At 46.5% G+C, this 15,993-nt stretch overlaps 1 protein-coding gene across 4 annotated transcripts in view; it reads left to right on the top strand.

Annotated features, from left to right (window-relative positions):
- The window catches only part of LOC311117331 (14-3-3 protein beta/alpha-A-like), a 33,853-nt gene extending 31,248 nt beyond the window's left edge, over positions 1-2,605 (top strand). For 2 of the 4 annotated variants that reach the window (XM_084192293.1, XM_084192294.1), the window contains exon 6: positions 823-2,605. In XM_084192293.1, the coding sequence (XP_084048419.1) occupies positions 823-879 (57 nt within the window). In that variant the 3' untranslated portion in view covers positions 880-2,605. The remainder of the gene's footprint in view (positions 1-822) is intronic. The other 2 variants (XR_014611596.1, XR_014611597.1) reach the window with 2 other exon arrangements.
- Positions 2,606-15,993: the final 13,388 nt, after the last annotated feature.

Here is a 15,993-nt window from a genome sequence, read left to right as displayed (position 1 = left end):
TTACATCATAGTTCCCCTGCTGTCACTGGGTTGAGTTATGATGTAGAGAGGTTGGGTCATGTATTACATCATAGTTCCCCCTGCTGTCACTGGGTTGAGTTATGATGTAGAGAGGTTGGGTCATGTATTACATCATAGTTCCCCTGCTGTCACTGGGTTGAGTTATGATGTAGAGGTTGGGTCATGTATTACATCATAGTTCCCCCTGCTGTCACTGGGTTGAGTTATGTATTACATCATAGTTCCCCTGCTGTCACTGGGTTGAGTTATGATGTAGAGGGGTTGGACAGTTGCTGGTGTCTCACTCCTTTGGCACATATTCCTGAGACAAAGCAAAATAATGTAACCTGTGTTTGACCTGCTAAATGACTAGAATGTAGAATGAGTGAATGTACCCAGTACGAGTTCAGCTCTGCTGACATGTAATGTGTATGTTGTCCTACAGTGTTTGAACATGTTGTTAATCCCTGTCCCCTCTCTCTCCCCTCTCCATCTCTCTCTCCCTCTCTCTCCCCTCTCCATCTCTCTCTCTGTGTCTCTCTCTCCCCTCTCCATCTTTCTCTCTCTCTGTGTGTCTCTCTCTCCATCTCTCTCTCTCTGTGTCTCTCTCTCTCTCTCTCTCTCTCTGTGTCTCTCTCTCTCTCTCTCTCTCTCTCTCTCTCTCTCTCTCTCTCTCTCTGTGTCTCTCTCTCTCTCTCTCTCTCTCTCTCTCTCTCTCTCTCTCTCTCTGTGTCTCTCTCTCTCTGTGTCTCTCTCTGTGTCTATCTCTCTCTCTCTGTGTCTCTCTCTCTGTGTCTCTCTCTCCCCTCTCCATCTCTGTAGTTGTGGACCTCAGACAACCAGGGAGATGGAGAGGATGCTGAGGAGGGTAGAGACTGACCTGGTCCCTGTCTGTCTGACTGTCATCATCGCTGTCAACTCATCATCCTCCTTCTATCACCACTGAGACAGACAGACAGACGGACCACCTCATCCAGCCCAGCACCTCTCTCTAGTTCTCTGTCCCAACGTCTCACTCTCCTCCATACTTTACTCTTCTTTTGGAGTCATTGTTGGGGGGGTTGCTTTCCAGGGAGGGGTTGGTGGGACGTCCAGCATGGTAGGTTGAGGTGAGGGGTTGGTGGGACGTCCAGCATGGTAGGTTGAGGTGAGGGGTTGGTGGGACGTCCAGCATGGTAGGTTGAGGTGAGGGGTTGGTGGGACGTCCAGCATGGTAGGTTGAGGTGAGGCACTTGTCTACTGACCGTATTATTATTTGTGTGGCCAGCAATAGGGTGTTCCATGTATGTTGAAGGGTGACGGCAAGTTCTCAACTCATGCAATGTGGCAAGTTCAGGTTTTGAATAAACCTGGTATACTCTACTACCTGTGTTCATGTTAATGATCTTGTGCTTGACAACATTGCTTGATTCATTTGTGGTTCAACATCAGTCTGTCTTGATTGGAGGAGGCAGCAGCGAGCGGTTTTAGTCTGTAGCTACCTAGACAACTGACAGCTACCGCTAGACAACTGACAGCTACCGCTAGACAACTGACAGCTACCGCTAGACAACTGACAGCTACCGCTAGACAACTGACAGCTACCGCTAGACAACTGACGGCTACCGCTAGACAACTGACGGCTACCGCTAGACAACTGACGGCTACCGCTAGACAACTGACGGCTACCGCTAGACAACTGACGGCTACCGCTAGACAACTGACGGCTACCGCTAGACAACTGACGGCTACCGCTAGACAACTGACGGCTACCGCTAGACAACTGACGGCTACCGCTAGACAACTGACGGCTACCGCTAGACAACTGACGGCTACCGCTAGACAACTGACGGCTACCGCTAGACAACTGACGGCTACCGCTAGACAACTGACGGCTACCGCTAGACAACTGACGGCTACCGCTAGACAACTGACGGCTACCGCTAGACAACTGACAGCTACCGCTAGACAACTGACAGCAACCGCTAGACAACTGACAGCTACCGCTAGACAACTGACAGCTACCTAGACAACTGACAGCAAGAGCAGTAGGGGATAGTCCTGAGGCATCTATCGATGGTGGTGTTGTCTGCGCCCCCAAATGGCACCCTATTCTCTAAATAGTGCACTACTTTAGACCTGAACTCTATGGGCCCTGGTCAGAAACCTGTGCACTATGAAGGGAATAGGGTGCCGTTTGAGAGGAGACCTTGGATAGTTACATTCCATAAATCTGTCTCTCTACTGCTCCAGTTTCTTCTTCTTCAGTTTGACTGACCTGCTGACGTCATTGTATTTCTGTGTCATTTAGGAGGTATAGAAAAGTCTAGAACAAAGAGGACATGCTTAATACTGGGACTGTTTGAACCAGCAGAGCAGGATGAATTTCCCCATATGCTTATCTAGTTACTGCTTTTTCCAGTTAAGGTTTTTATTTTAATTTAGGTTTTTTCTTTTGATACTTGTGGCTAAGAACTAGTTAATGGGGAGGAAAAGGGGATTGTTGTCGGGCTGGCTAGCTTTGTCCATGTCTTTTGGAATTTTCATACAAAACACCCAAGCATAACTGTTATCTGGAGGGAAATGTTATTTCATGTATGTGGAATAAAAAGGTAATTTAAAAGTTTACAGTGTCCAGTCTGAATTATTTTAGAGCTCCAATCTCCAGTTTTCCTCACACCTTTTGTAAGAGATCACAAATCTGGCAACGCCGTGACCCAGTCTTTTGGTCCCATGACTCTCCAGAGTATGAAATGAAGGGATCGGCATACTGCAAACAGTCCAGGTTGGCTGGTTCACAAACAAAACATTGTATTTCCCTTCAACTGAGGAAACAAGGTTGTTGGTTGAACCTCCCCCCCCCACAAGGTGGTGGACCATTCTTGATACACAGGAAACTGTTGAGCGTGAAAAATCCAGCAGCATTGCAGTTCTTGACACAAACCGGTGCACTTATTACCATACCCCATTCAAAGGCACTTAGTATTTGTCTTGCCCATTCACCCTCTGAATGGCGCACATAATCCATGTCTGAATTGTCTCAAGGCTTAAAAATCATTTTTTAGCCTGTCCTCCCTTTCATCTACACTGATTGAAGTGGATTTAACAAGTGACATCAGTAAGGGATCATAGCTTTCACCTGGTCAGTCTTTCATGGAATGAGCAGGTGTTCTTAATGTTTTGTGTACTCCGTGTCCTAGGTGCACCCAAATTGTCAGTTTATTAGGTACACCCATCTAGCACCCGGTCGGACCCCCCTTTGCCCCCAGAACAGCCTGAATTCTCTGGGCATGGACACGTTGCTGAATTGGTATCAAGGGACCTAACGTGTGCCAGGAAAACATTCCCCACACCATTACACCACCGCCACCAGCCTGTACTGTTGACACCAGGCAGGATGGGGCCATTCCCCACACCATTACGCCACCGCCACCAGCCTGTACCGTTGACACCAGGCAGGATGGGTCCATGGACTCATGCTGCTGACGCCAAATCCTGACTGTCATCAAGATGACGCAACAGGAACCGGGATTCGTTGGACCTGGACATGTTTTTCAAATCAAATTTGATTTGTCACATGCGCCGAATACAACAGGTGTAGACCTTACAGTGAAAGGCTTACTTACAAGCCCTTAACCAACAATGCAGTTTTAAGAAATAATACCAAAAAAAATCACACAAAAAATACTATATAAAATAAGAAATAAAAGTAACAAATAATTAAAGAGCAGCAGTAAAAATAACAGTAGGGAGGCTATATACAGGAGGTACCGGTACAGAGTCAATGTGAAATAACAGTAGGGAGGCTATATACAGGCTATATACAGGCTATATAAAGGGGGTAACGGTACCGAGTCAATGTGCGGGGGCACCGGTTAGTCGAGGTAATTGAGGTAATGTACATGTAGGTAGAGTTATTAAAGGGACTGCATAGATAATAAACAGAGAATCAGCAGCGTAAAGGGGGGGGGGGGCAATGCAAATAGTCCGGGTAGCCATGATTAGCTGTTCAGGAGTCTTATGGCTTGGGGGTAGAAGCTGTTTAGAAGCATCTTGGACCTAGACTTGGTGCTCTGGTACCGCTTGCCGTGCGGTAGCAGAGAGAACAGTCTATGACTATGGTGGCTGGAGTCTTTGACAATTTTTAGGGCCTTCCTCTGACACCGCCTGGTATAGAGGTCCTGGATGGCAGGAAGCTTGGCCCCAGTGATGTACTGGGCCGTACGCACTACCCTCTGTAGTGCCTTGTGGTCAGAGGCCGAGCAGTTGTCATACCAGGCAGTGATGCAACCAGTCAGGATGCTCTCGATGGTGCAGCTGTAGAACCTTTTGAGGATCTGAGGAACCATACCAAATCTTTTCAGTCTCCTTAGGGGGAATAGGTTTTGTCGTGCCCTCTTCAGCTTGTTGGTGATGTGGACACCAAGGAACTTGAAGCTCTCAACCTGCTCCACTACAGCCCGTTGAGAATGGGGGCGTACTCGGTCCTCTTCTTTTTCCTGTAGTCCACAATCATCTCCTTTGTCTTGATCACATTGAGGGAGAGGTTGTTGTCCTGGCACCACACTGCCAGGTCTCTGACCTCCTCCCTATAGGCTGTCTCATCATTGTCGGTGATCAGGCCTACCACTGTTGTGTCATCGGCAAACTTAATGATGGTGTTGGAGTCGTGCCTGGCCACGCAGTCATGAGTGAACAGGGAGTACAGGAGGGGACAGAGCATGCACCCCTGAGGGGCCCCCGTGTTGAGGATCAGTGTGGCGGATGTGTTGTTACCTACCCTTACCACCTGGGGGCAGCCCGTCAGGAAGTCCAGGATCCAGTTGCAGAGGGAGGTGTTTAGTCCCAGGGTCCTTAGCTTAGTGATGAGCTTTGAGGGCACTGGTGTTGAACTCTGAGCTGTAGTCAATGAATAGCATTCTCACATAGGTGTTCCTTTTGTCCAGGTGTGAAAGGGCAGTGTGGAGCGCAATAGAGATTGCATCATCTGTGGATCTGTTGGGGCGGTATGCAAATTGGAGTGGGTCTAGGGTTTCTGGGATAATGGTGTTGATGTGAGCCATGACCAGCCTTTCAAAGCACTTCATGGCTACAGACGTCAGTGCTACGGGTCGGTAGTCATTTAGGCAGGTTACCTTAGTGTTCTTGGGCACGGGGTCTGCTTGAAACATGTTGGTATTACAGACTCAGACAGGGAGAGGTTGAAAATGTCAGTGAAGACACTTGCCAGTTGGTCAGCGCATGCTCGGAGTACAAGTCCTGGTAATCCGTCTGGCCCTGCGTCCTTGTGAATGTTGACCTGTTTAAAAGTCTTACTCACATCGGCTACGGAGAGCGCGATCACATAGTCATCCGGAACAGCTGGTGCTCTCATGCATGCTTCAGTGTTGCTTGCCTCGAAGCGAGCATAGAAGTGGTTTAGCTCGTCTGGAAGTCTTGTGTCACTGGGCAGCTTCGCTTTCTATCAACGATAGTGTATTGGTTTGTGGTGGTAAATAGACAGCTATGAAAAATATAGATGAAAACTCTCTTGGTAAATAGTGTGGTCTACATGATATACTCTACCTGTCGGGGAGCAAATCCCTCTCGTCCGACTCATTAAAGAAAAATTATTTGTCCAGTTCAAGGTGAGTAATCGCTGTTCTGATGTCCAGAAGCTCTTTTCGGTCTGTAGTGTATTAGGATTATGTCTTTGTTAATGTTTTTCATGTGGAACTGAAAGGATGTTTATTTTAGTTCAAAAGTAGCCATTTGTAGGGTGACGCCCCAGGGGAGACAGGTGATTGGACAGCAGAGGGAGCAACCCATATTTTTGCATTGTTTATAAGTATATGCTGGAGGCAGAGGGGGTTAGAACAGACAGATTAATTTGGGACACTGTTTCTCCAGACACTGCAGGTCTGTAAACTTATGCTGAAATCTTGTGATATAAATAAAACTTATAATCAAAGTGCAGCCTAAGCGGACTCTTTGTTTGACAGCAATAAGTACCAGCATCGACGCGATACAACAGGTCATAAGAGACGGTAGCAGCAACAAATGTACAAAATAAGTTAAAACCAATATGAAAAAACACACAAAATAGCACGGTTGGTTAAGAGTCCATAAAACGGCGGCCATCCCCTCCGGCGCCATTATCACTCCTCAGTTGTCCAGTGTTGGTGATGGCCTGCCCACTGGAGCCACTTCTTCTTGTTTTTAGCTGATGGGAGTGGAACCTGGTGTGGTCGTCTGCTGCAACAGCCCATCCATGACAAGGACTGACGAGTTGTGTGTTCCGAGATGCCGTTCTGCACACCACGGTTGTACTGCGCCGTTATTTGCCTGTTAGCTTGCACCATTCTTGCCATTCTCCTTTGACCTCTCATCAACGAGCTGTTTTCACCCACAGGACTGCCGCTGACTGGATGTTTTTTGTTCTCTGTAAACCCTAGACACTGTCTGTAGGAGTGAACCATTGTTGTGAACGTGGTGGCGTGAAAATCCCAGAAGGCCGGCTGTTTCTGAGATACTGGAACCGGCGCGCCTGGCACCGATGATCATACCACGCTCAAAGTCACTTAGGTCACAATTGTTTCCAATTCTAACGTTCAATCAAACAGTAACTGGATGACTGTCAGCCTGCTTTATATAGCAAGCCACAGCCACACTGCCTGTAGGAGCAAACCATTTTCGTGAGCGTGGTGGTGTACCTAATAAACTGGCCACCATGGGCAGCTTAATATTGTGTATATATATATATATATTCAATAATAATCATGACATGGGCCTGTTTTATTGATGACTTTTGCACAATTTTTCTGTTGTCATAATAATCTGTATTGAGCATTTGGCTGACCTACGAAGATGGGCCAGCACGGTTTTCTGATTGGCTGAGCTGAGGTGTGGGCCAACCTGGTATTCTGATTGGCTGAGCTGAGGTGGCGTAAATTCACATTCAAAGTCAAACCACGTGCATCATCAGAGGGAATGACGGTGCTTTTAAGACAACTGGGAACTCGAAAAAAAACAAGGTCAAATCATAATGTCAGTGATCTTCAGGTCGAAAAGTCGGAGCTCTAGAAAGATGCCAGAGTTTCCAACTTGGATGACCGTTGAAAATTATTTTTCCCAGTCAAGCTAGTTTTTTTCTGAGTTCCCAGTTATTTTGAATGCATTGAAGTTGGAGATTTCCGAGTTCCCAGTTCCCAGTTGTTTTGAAGGTGGCATAAAACCCGCCCTGACTCTGAGTCACTCAGTCAGAACAGAAAACCCCCGAAAGGTAGTGCTGAGAAAAAGGGCTGTTGATGCCGATGCTGCTAAATTAACCGATTTATTTGCTAAAAGATCTGGTTCTGCAGGGCCGAGTGCTGTGTCAGATCAGCTGCTGTGGTGCAGTCGAGGTTGGAAGAAAACAGAGAAAGACACACTGACACAGATCATGTCGCCTAGGCCTAGTGTTTACACAGCGGGAAATGCAGAAGTATTTTCTTTTTTCGCAATGATAAGCTTGTCACCGGTACAAACTTGAAACCACTTGAAACTCCCGGACAACAGTTGTGATTGTCCATTCCATATTGTCCATTTTATTTGGACCTGTCCTCTGTTTTTAGGATATGTTGTTTGTTAACATGACAGCTCATTTCTTATTTGATTGAGCGCCATTTAGTTTAGGCTATTTGATCGGAGAAACCTGCAGAAAAGAAGTGTCCGTCTCATTACATTGTCATACATGTTATCTCCAGCCTGTAGGCGTCAGAAAACGTTGTGTGCCAAACAGGTGATGTATAGATTACAATATAAATTTTTTTTAACCGTTTGGAACAACGTAAACAACACTAAATGAAGTATAAGCGGACCAGAGAGTATGTTAAGCCTTTATAACAGCAAAGACTAAAAACAGTCGCATTCATTCGTGAATGCAATTTCCCGAAATGGAACTGTTTATTGTTTAAGCTAATTATTAAAGGCTCACTTTTTTTATTTTATTTTAAAAAACGAAAATGCTTGATTGCATTTCAAATCATGAATGACTCATATGCTGTGTGATGACCTGGACGAATGAATGATTGATTGATAGAGGAGCCGATATAAATATCGAAATAATGACATGACTTATTATAATGATCATAATAACAGTAATAACGACAATAAGAAGGAGATCAAGAAAAATGAGTGTTATTTTTATAATTATTATAAATATCATTTTTCGGATAATTTGGAATAAATTATAAATAATACCAGAGAGTTCTAACAAAACAAAAAAGTGTAAAGCCTTTATTACAGCAGAGCAAAGATTAAAAACAGACGAATTTGTGAAATTGTTACTTAACAAGTCGTTGTGTGATGCTTGGTGCTCAAGGAATCAGTAGACTATTAAATATGTGGTCCTCTGTAGCTCAGCTGGTAGAGCACGGCGCTTGTAACGCCAAGGTAGTGGGTTCGATCCCGGGACCACCCATACACAAAAAAAAAATTTTTTATGCACGCATGACTGTAAGTCGCTTTGGATAAAAGCGTCTGCTAAATGGCATATTATTATTATTATAAATAAACACTCAAACAGGCAACAGAAGCAAGATCTGTCTTATTTTCTGTAGATATATTGATGATTTCTAAAGCCAGGCCCATTTAACAGTTAAGCTATTGATTACAGACCTAATTAAGTTGGGGTTTCCTCTCTCCTCACTTCGATAATAAGGCGAGGGCTGTTTCCTCTCTCCTCATTTAGACGATAAGGCGAGGGCTGTTTCCTCTCTCCTCATTTAGACGATAAGGCGAGGGCTGTTTTCTCCTCTCCTCACTTCGATAATAAGGCGAGGGCTGTTTCCTCTCTCCTCACTTCGATAATAAGGCGAGGGCTGTTTTCTCATCTCCTCACTTCGATAATAAGGCGAGGGCTGTTTTCTCATCTCCTCACTTCGATAATAAGGCGAGGGCTGTTTTCTCATCTCCTCACTTCGATAATAAGGCGAGGGCTGTTTTCTCATCTCCTCACTTCGATAATAAGGCGAGGGCTGTTTCCTCTCTCCTCACTTCGATAATAAGGCGAGGGCTGTTTCCTCTCTCCTCCCTTCGATAATAAGGCGAGGGCTGTTTCCTCTCTCCTCACTTCGATAATAAGGCGAGGGCTGTTTCCTCTCTCCTCACTTCGATAATAAGGCGAGGGCTGTTTCCTCTCTCCTCATTTAGATAATAAGGCGAGGGCTGTTTCCTCTCTCCTCACTTAGATAATAAGGCGAGGGCTGTTTCCTCTCCTCACTTAGATAATAAGGCGAGGGCTGTTTTCTCCTCTCCTCACTTCGATAATAAGGCGAGGGCTGTTTCCTCTCTCCTCCCTTCGATAATAAGGCGAGGGCTCTTTCCTCTCTCCTCACTTCGATAATAAGGCGAGGGCTGTTTCCTCTCTCCTCACTTCGATAATAAGGCGAGGGCTGTTTCCTCTCTCCTCATTTAGATAATAAGGCGAGGGCTGTTTCCTCTCTCCTCACTTAGATAATAAGGCGAGGGCTGTTTCCTCTCTCCTCATTTAGATAATAAGGCGAGGGCTGTTTCCTCTCTCCTCACTTAGATAATAAGGCGAGGGCTGTTTCCTCTCCTCACTTAGATAATAAGGCGAGGGCTGTTTTCTCCTCTCCTCACTTCGATAATAAGGCGAGGGCTGTTTCCTCTCTCCTCCCTTCGATAATAAGGCGAGGGCTCTTTCCTCTCTCCTCACTTCGATAATAAGGCGAGGGCTGTTTCCTCTCTCCTCACTTCGATAATAAGGCGAGGGCTGTTTCCTCTCTCCTCATTTAGATAATAAGGCGAGGGCTGTTTCCTCTCTCCTCACTTAGATAATAAGGCGAGGGCTGTTTCCTCTCTCCTCACTTAGATAATAAGGCGAGGGCTGTTTCCTCTCTCCTCACTTAGATAATAAGGCGAGGGCTGTTTTCTCCTCTCCTCACTTCGATAATAAGGCGAGGGCTGTTTCCTCTCTCCTCACTTCGATAATAAGGCGAGGGCTGTTTTCTCCTCTCCTCACTTAGATAATAAGGCGAGGGCTGTTTTCTCCTCTCCTCACTTCGATAATAAGGCGAGGGCTGTTTCCTCTCTCCTCATTTAGATAATAAGGCGAGGGCTGTTTCCTCTCTCCTCACTTAGATAATAAGGCGAGGGCTGTTTTCTCATCTCCTCACTTCGATAATAAGGCGAGGTCTGTTTCCTCTCTCCTCACTTCGATAATAAGGCGAGGGCTGTTTCCTCTCTCCTCACTTCGATAATAAGGCGAGGGCTGTTTCCTCTCTCCTAATTTAGATAATAAGGCGAGGGCTGTTTCCTCTCTCCTCACTTAGATAATAAGGCGAGGGCTGTTTTCTCCTCTCCTCACTTCGATAATAAGGCGAGGGCTGTTTCCTCATCTCCTCACTTCGATAATAAGGCGAGGGCTGTTTCCTCTCTCCTCCCTTCGACAATAAGGCGAGGGCTGTTTCCTCTCTCCTCACTTCGATAATAAGGCGAGGGCTGTTTCCTCTCTCCTCATTTAGACGATAAGGCAAGGGCTGTTTCCTCTCTCCTCATTTAGACGATAAGGCGAGGGCTGTTTTCTCCTCTCCTCACTTCGATAATAAGGCGAGGGCTGTTTCCTCTCTCCTCACTTCGATAATAAGGCGAGGGCTGTTTTCTCATCTCCTCACTTCGATAATAAGGCGAGGGCTGTTTTCTCATCTCCTCACTTCGATAATAAGGCGAGGGCTGTTTTCTCATCTCCTCACTTCGATAATAAGGCAAGGGCTGTTTTCTCATCTCCTCACTTCGATAATAAGGCGAGGGCTGTTTCCTCTCTCCTCACTTCGATAATAAGGCGAGGGCTGTTTCCTCTCTCCTCCCTTCGATAATAAGGCGAGGGCTGTTTCCTCTCTCCTCACTTCGATAATAAGGCGAGGGCTGTTTCCTCTCTCCTCACTTCGATAATAAGGCGAGGGCTGTTTCCTCTCTCCTCATTTAGATAATAAGGCGAGGGCTGTTTCCTCTCTCCTCACTTAGATAATAAGGCGAGGGCTGTTTCCGCTCTCCTCACTTAGATAATAAGGCGAGGGCTGTTTTCTCCTCTCCTCACTTCGATAATAAGGCGAGGGCTGTTTCCTCTCTCCTCCCTTCGATAATAAGGCGAGGGCTGTTTCCTCTCTCCTCACTTCGATAATAAGGCGAGGGCTGTTTCCTCTCTCCTCACTTCGATAATAAGGCGAGGGCTGTTTCCTCTCTCCTCATTTAGATAATAAGGCGAGGGCTGTTTCCTCTCTCCTCACTTAGATAATAAGGCGAGGGCTGTTGCCTCTCTCCTCACTTAGATAATAAGGCGAGGGCTGTTTTCTCCTCTCCTCACTTCGATAATAAGGCGAGGGCTGTTTCCTCTCTCCTCACTTCGATAATAAGGCGAGGGCTGTTTTCTCCTCTCCTCACTTAGATAATAAGGCGAGGGCTGTTTTCTCCTCTCCTCACTTCGATAATAAGGCGAGGGCTGTTTCCTCTCTCCTCATTTAGATAATAAGGCGAGGGCTGTTTCCTCTCTCCTCACTTAGATAATAAGGCGAGGGCTGTTTTCTCATCTCCTCACTTCGATAATAAGGCGAGGGCTGTTTCCTCTCTCCTCACTTCGATAATAAGGCGAGGGCTGTTTCCTCTCTCCTCATTTAGATAATAAGGCGAGGGCTGTTTCCTCCTCTCCTCACTTCGATAATAAGGCGAGGGCTGTTTCCTCTCTCCTCACTTCGATAATAAGGCGAGGGCTGTTTCCTCTCTCCTCACTTCGATAATAAGGCGAGGGCTGTTTCCTCTCTCCTCATTTAGATAATAAGGCGAGGGCTGTTTCCTCTCTCCTCACTTAGATAATAAGGCGAGGGCTGTTTCCTCTCTCCTCACTTAGATAATAAGGCGAGGGCTGTTTTCTCCTCTCCTCACTTCGATAATAAGGCGAGGGCTGTTTCCTCTCTCCTCACTTCGATAATAAGGCGAGGGCTGTTTTCTCCTCTCCTCACTTAGATAATAAGGCGAGGGCTGTTTTCTCCTCTCCTCACTTCGATAATAAGGCGAGGGCTGTTTCCTCTCTCCTCATTTAGATAATAAGGCGAGGGCTGTTTCCTCTCTCCTCACTTAGATAATAAGGCGAGGGCTGTTTTCTCCTCTCCTCACTTCGATAATAAGGCGAGGGCTGTTTCCTCTCTCCTCCCTTCGATAATAAGGCGAGGGCTGTTTCCTCTCTCCTCACTTCGATAATAAGGCGAGGGCTGTTTCCTCTCTCCTCACTTCGATAATAAGGCGAGGGCTGTTTCCTCTCTCCTCCCTTCGATAATAAGGCGAGGGCTGTTTCCTCTCTCCTCACTTCGATAATAAGGCGAGGGCTGTTTCCTCTCTCCTCACTTCGATAATAAGGCGAGGGCTGTTTCCTCTCTCCTCATTTAGATAATAAGGCGAGGGCTGTTTCCTCTCTCCTCACTTAGATAATGAGGCGAGGGCTGTTTCCTCTCTCCTCACTTAGATAATAAGGCGAGGGCTGTTTTCTCCTCTCCTCACTTCGATAATAAGGCGAGGGCTGTCTCCTCTCTCCTCACTTCGATAATAAGGCGAGGGCTGTTTTCTCTTCTCCTCACTTAGATAATAAGGCGAGGGCTGTTTTCTCCTCTCCTCACTTCGATAATAAGGCGAGGGCTGTTTCCTCTCTCCTCATTTAGATAATAAGGCGAGGGCTGTTTCCTCTCTCCTCACTTAGATAATAAGGCGAGGGCTGTTTTCTCCTCTCCTCACTTCGATAATAAGGCGAGGGCTGTTTCCTCTCTCCTCACTTCGATAATAAGGCGAGGGCTGTTCCCTCTCTCCTCACTTCGATAATAAGGCGAGGGCTGTTTCCTCTCTCCTCATTTAGATAATAAGGCGAGGGCTGTTTCCTCTCTCCTCACTTAGATAATAAGGCGAGGGCTGTTTTCTCCTCTCCTCACTTCGATAATAAGGCGAGGGCTGTTTCCTCTCTCCTCCCTTCGATAATAAGGCGAGGGCTGTTTCCTCTCTCCTCACTTCGATAATAAGGCGAGGGCTGTTTCCTCCTCTCCTCACTTCGATAATAAGGCGAGGGCTGTTTCCTCTCTCCTCACTTCGATAATAAGGCGAGGGCTGTTTCCTCTCTCCTCACTTCGATAATAAGGCGAGGGCTGTTTCCTCTCTCCTCATTTAGATAATAAGGCGAGGGCTGTTTCCTCTCTCCTCACTTAGATAATAAGGCGAGGGCTGTTTCCTCTCTCCTCACTTAGATAATAAGGCGAGGGCTGTTTTCTCCTCTCCTCACTTCGATAATAAGGCGAGGGCTGTTTCCTCTCTCCTCACTTCGATAATAAGGCGAGGGCTGTTTTCTCCTCTCCTCACTTAGATAATAAGGCGAGGGCTGTTTTCTCCTCTCCTCACTTCGATAATAAGGCGAGGGCTGTTTCCTCTCTCCTCACTTCGATAATAAGGCGAGGGCTGTTTCCTCTCTCCTCATTTAGATAATAAGGCGAGGGCTGTTTCCTCTCTCCTCACTTAGATAATAAGGCGAGGGCTGTTTCCTCTCTCCTCACTTAGATAATAAGGCGAGGGCTGTTTTCTCCTCTCCTCACTTCGATAATAAGGCGAGGGCTGTTTCCTCTCTCCTCACTTCGATAATAAGGCGAGGGCTGTTTTCTCCTCTCCTCACTTAGATAATAAGGCGAGGGCTGTTTTCTCCTCTCCTCACTTCGATAATAAGGCGAGGGCTGTTTCCTCTCTCCTCATTTAGATAATAAGGCGAGGGCTGTTTCCTCTCTCCTCACTTAGATAATAAGGCGAGGGCTGTTTTCTCCTCTCCTCACTTCGATAATAAGGCGAGGGCTGTTTCCTCTCTCCTCACTTCGATAATAAGGCGAGGGCTGTTTCCTCTCTCCTCACTTCGATAATAAGGCGAGGGCTGTTTCCTCTCTCCTCATTTAGATAATAAGGCGAGGGCTGTTTCCTCTCTCCTCACTTAGATAATAAGGCGAGGGCTGTTTTCTCCTCTCCTCACTTCGATAATAAGGCGAGGGCTGTTTCCTCATCTCCTCACTTCGATAATAAGGCGAGGGCTGTTTCCTCTCTCCTCCCTTCGATAATAAGGCGAGGGCTGTTTCCTCTCTCCTCACTTCGATAATAAGGCGAGGGCTGTTTCCTCCTCTCCTCACTTCGATAATAAGGCGAGGGCTGTTTCCTCTCTCCTCACTTCGATAATAAGGCGAGGGCTGTTTCCTCTCTCCTCACTTCGATAATAAGGCGAGGGCTGTTTTCTCATCTCCTCACTTCGATAATAAGGCGAGGGCTGTTTTCTCATCTCCTCCCTTCGATAATAAGGCGAGGGCTGTTTTCTCATCTCCTCACTTCGATAATAAGGCGAGGGCTGTTTTCTCATCTCCTCACTTCGATAATAAGGCGAGGGCTGTTTCCTCTCTCCTCACTTAGATAATAAGGCGAGGTCTGTTTCCTCTCTCCTCACTTAGACGATAAGGCGAGGGCTGTTTCCTCTCTCCTCACTTCGATAATAAGGCGAGGGCTGTTTTCTCATCTCCTCACTTCGATAATAAGGCGAGGGCTGTTTCCTCTCCTCACTTCGATAATAAGGCGAGGGCTGTTTTCTCATCTCCTCACTTCGATAATAAGGCGAGGGCTGTTTCCTCTCTCCTCACTTCGATAATAAGGCGAGGGCTGTTTTCTCATCTCCTCATTCTGCTGCTACCTCCGCCACATTGTTCTCAACACCAATATGCTGGTTAACTTGGCTGTTATGCACATAGCAACATGGTCTAGGAAAAGGCGCCAATTCAACAGCACACTGATGTGTTTCAGAATAGTGGACAGCGACCGCCATCAAAAGAGGAAGAAAGTGCATTTGTTATAAAATAATATAATTTTTATTAGTGTTGCACCATTGTTCTTATGTAATATAACCATATACAATTTCAGGAGCACATGTCTTAGACTGATGGTCTGTGCCATCCCCACGGCCTCCACAATGGATCAGTCCACTCAGACAGGAGCCACTCAGACAGGAGCCAATCAGACAGGAGCCAATCAGACAGGAGCCAATCAGACAGGCGTCTTGTACATCATGATATATTTTTTTTGTTGCTACCGCTCGACTAAAGAAATCTCGGTCGTCCAATAACCTATCGACCTAACGACCTATCGACCTATCGACCTAACGACCTATCGACCTAACGACCTATCGACCTATCGACCTATCGACCTATCGACCTATCGACCTATCGACCTATCAACCAAACAATCGACCAGTCGACCAAATGGGGTCAGCCCTACTATAATAATAAGACAGTATAATGTACTGGGACCTTTAGGAGCCTGATGGGAATGTTGGGCTCCGTAACATCTTGGCAGGGGCGCAACTTTGGTTTTAGAAGTGGGGGGGACATTCATTATTATTATTATTATTATTATTATTATTATTATTTTTAATCAGTCGGATAAACACTCCAAACAGCCTACCCGACCACTCGGAGTCGTCCGCATGGTCTTAAAGCACACCGTTGCCTCGTTTTGTATCACATTTCAATTATAAAACTGGGGGGGGGGACAAAAATGACATTTCAGAATGTGGGGGGGACATGTCCCCCCCCCGTCCCTAGTGAAAGTTGCGCCACTGCATTTTGGGATAATCTTGACCTTCCAGAATACAACACACACGTTTTCCACTGCCAAGGAGGCCAAGGAGGCTCTAACTTCTTCGAGAAGCACATCAAGCCCAACACACAAGGGGACGAGCCGACAGATCTAGACTAACCCCAATATGACTGGCTCTATATTCTGGTATGTTATCCACACAACATCACACAAGGGGACGAGCCGACAGATCTAGACTAACCCCAATATGACTGGCTCTATATTCTGGTATGTTATCCACACAACATCACACAAGGGGACGAGCCGACAGATCTAGACTAACCCCAATACGACTGGCTCTATATTCTGGTATGTTATCCACACAACATCACACAAGGGGACGAG

The sequence above is a fragment of the Coregonus lavaretus genome, assembly GCF_964263955.1.
Source record: "Coregonus lavaretus genome assembly, contig: HAP1_SCAFFOLD_413, whole genome shotgun sequence".
NCBI lineage: Eukaryota > Metazoa > Chordata > Actinopteri > Salmoniformes > Salmonidae > Coregonus > Coregonus lavaretus.
The sequence above is the reverse complement of the archived record's forward strand: the minus strand, read 5'-3'. Positions and strand labels throughout refer to the sequence as shown.